At 39.5% G+C, this 3,057-nt stretch overlaps 1 protein-coding gene across 1 annotated transcript; it reads right to left on the reverse strand.

Moving 5' to 3' along the window:
* Window positions 1–455: 455 nt before the first annotated feature.
* LOC131056063 (purine permease 1-like) lies at window positions 456–1,676 on the reverse strand. Its single transcript, XM_057990393.2, has one exon. The coding sequence runs from the start codon at window positions 1,674–1,676 to the stop codon at window positions 456–458; it is 1,221 nt and encodes a 406-aa protein (XP_057846376.2).
* Window positions 1,677–3,057: the final 1,381 nt, after the last annotated feature.

Below are 3,057 nucleotides of genomic sequence, written 5' to 3' on the forward strand. Positions count from 1 at the left end.
TGTGATCAGTTTTTGTTGATGCCTTTTCATAATATCTCAAAGAGATGTGGTTTCATGAACTGTAATGATCATTACAAGTCCAAAATAAATTCGTTTTTCAAAAGTCTTTTGAATCTTTCAAGAAAAGTCTTTGTCGGATTCATCCCTGCCTATGCAAAAGCCCAATCTTTGAAACAAGTCACACGTTATAATTACACCTACTAAAAGGATATGAATACAAAATATAGAACCATAGCTTGAGCACATGAGCAATATGACATAAGGCCACAAAGAGATGTCATAGAGATGTAACATTAAAAGGGAATAGATAGGACGTAAAACTCTAACGCCAGAGTTCACAAGAGCTTACAGCTCAACTGTAAAAACCACACAATTTACTTGTTCTTTACTTCTTTAAAAACCACAGAAAACCTATTTTATAGAAGTTTTAGTTGTCAGAACTCACAGCTTATATCTTACACGTTATGCTTGGACGTGGCAGCTTTTTCAACAACCAGCTCCATAGTCATTTCCTTATCTTCTCTAGGGTCTGCAGATTCACGGCCTGGTCGGTCCTCCATTGGCGCATTGCTTGTCTCAAATATGGATTTCTTATATTCCCCATACAAGTAAGATGTAAATCCCCACAAAGCCATAGCGACAGCCATACCTTTCTCCCCAGTGAAGTTCTCATGGAATATGACGACTGCAAGCACCTCCACGACAGGAGTTAAAGAAGCCATGAAAATGCCACTCAAGAGAGAACTGGTCAATAAGATGACACCATACAACCCGATTAAGTAGAGCTGCCAGGAGATTGCCGTCCAAACCAGAGACATGTAGTATTTGAATTCCCCCACATCGAATGAACTTGCCTCCCTCCCAAGGGCCTTGAAATCTTTGTGGAGAACCATGCCTATTGTACAGAAAACGGTCGCCGAAAAAGACATTATAAGTTGCATCTCCATAACAAAAGTGTATGTTATTCGGCGTGTACTTTTCTTATAGACAAGCTCAATCAAAGGAAGAATCAATCCATACAGCGCAGCTGCAGCTCCTGTAGCGAAAAATCCAAGCCAATATTGCCCAGCTGTGACTCCGTGGGGTCTGTCACCTCCGGAGTGCAAGGTCAACAGAACTGTTCCCATGGTGAGCAAAACTAGGGCATTGATAGAATATGAGCTAAACTTCTGCTTTACTAAGAAGAACGCAAAGAATGCATTAAAGCCAAGCTGAGGGGCAGTCAGGAGAGAAGAAGTGGAAAGAGGCAGGTAGTCCATTCCCCATGAATACAAGAAACTATCAAGGCCAGTGAGGACGCCGATTATGAAGGACGCGAGGCAAAGCTTGGGAGTTACATGGATGTTTTCTGCAGAGGTCTGTTTTCTGCGGGAAGAAATCCAAATGGGCAGAATAAGAAGAGGACACCCTGCAGTCTGTAGCCATGCACAAAGCCATTTGCGATTGCCACCGTGTATATAATAGAAACGAAGTAAGAAGGAACCTGCAGTTCCGCCTATGCACAAAGCTGCACCGTTTAATATCAGGAGGATCCATTGCCCTAAGCTTTTCTTGTTTGACTGCATTTGGCTAGCATCAGTTTGTCTTTCGGCAAGTGTAATACCTGACCAAACTGGATGTAAAATATAGCTGAGAAAGGAAAAGTCTGATTCCACGTTTTGCATGCCAAGGTCCATTTCGATTTGGGCCTACTTTAAAGGATTGATTTTATTTGTTAGCCAATTAAATGCGTGTAATCTTTCATTCATGCAATGCAAAGATTAAAGTTTGATTCGACGTTTCGAATGCCTATTGTTTAGAACCGGTCATTCAAGCCGAGAATTCTAGTTGCCCCCCACATTAAACAACAATGGCCTTTAAGCCCCTCACCGAACCCCACACACGGGCTTCCCACTCTGCTTCTTTTACAACAACTAATCTACCTCTCCTTTAGAATAGTAGGCCCTAGTAGGGCTTTAGAATAGTAGCGCCCAAATTAATCCACCTTAACTGTCCATGATGTCACGTATTGACTATTATTACCTATTGCTCCCAAATGTGCCTGTTGAACTCCAATAGGTTGTTTTCTTGTATGTGACAGATCTGAGGTTGATTGTAGTCATCTCAAAATCCATATGGTACCATATGTGGTGCTTGCCACTTCCACTCTCACCAAGCCAAAGGACAATATGTATCTAACTGTTTTATGATTGTTTGCAGGTATACACATTGCTTGCAATCTTGGAAACTGAAAAAGGAACATTAATTTCCAGTTTCTTCTTATGCATAGATGCAACCTATAATAACGCAAGGAAATCGTTGACATTGGTAGTCATTTTGAAGATGTTTCAAGGGTCGTTCGCTGAAGAAGGCGGAAGTGTAAGTTACAATGTATGTGCAGTCTTCCGGAAAATATACATAGAGTATATGCCAAGGAATTACAGGGTGTTACTGCAGGTCGAAGACTAGGAATGACCCATCACTGGGCATGTAGAGGACAATATAATGGGTCAGTTTTTCTTCATTCAACACCCTCTTCTTTGTCGATCCATAAAGTGAATTTTTGGACTCTTGGTGAAGGTCATTCTTTGCTCATCCAACAGAAAGTAAATGCTTTACTAATTATATTAGAGAAATATTTAAATGGGGATGAGAGAAATGATCAAGAACAACCTTCTATTCCAAATTTGATTGATGTAGTTGAGAAGAATGTTGAAGGTGTTACAGTCAATAGAGGATAGGAATGAAGCAGAGGAAGGTGCTCCTATGGAAGAATTAAACAGTTTGTTTTCAATTATTTAGCATATGGGTGTTTAGGTTAATCAAATTTGGGTTATAATTGTTATTCTCTTAAATCGGTTTGGGGATTATATGTCGCAGATGTTGTAATTATATGGCTTCCATTTACTAAGCCATTTTGAGTACTATATCTGTTCATAGTTAGGTTAGGTTGGCAGTTTAGTATAGTTTTTAATCAATTTGTGATTGTAATAATGATTTTGGCTATATAGAGCCATCATACAACTATCTTTTTGTAATATTTTTCTTTATATTAATATATCTATATAGGCTTATTGT

This window comes from Cryptomeria japonica, chromosome 2, assembly GCF_030272615.1.
Source record: "Cryptomeria japonica chromosome 2, Sugi_1.0, whole genome shotgun sequence".
Classification (NCBI taxonomy): Eukaryota; Viridiplantae; Streptophyta; class Pinopsida; order Cupressales; family Cupressaceae; genus Cryptomeria; species Cryptomeria japonica.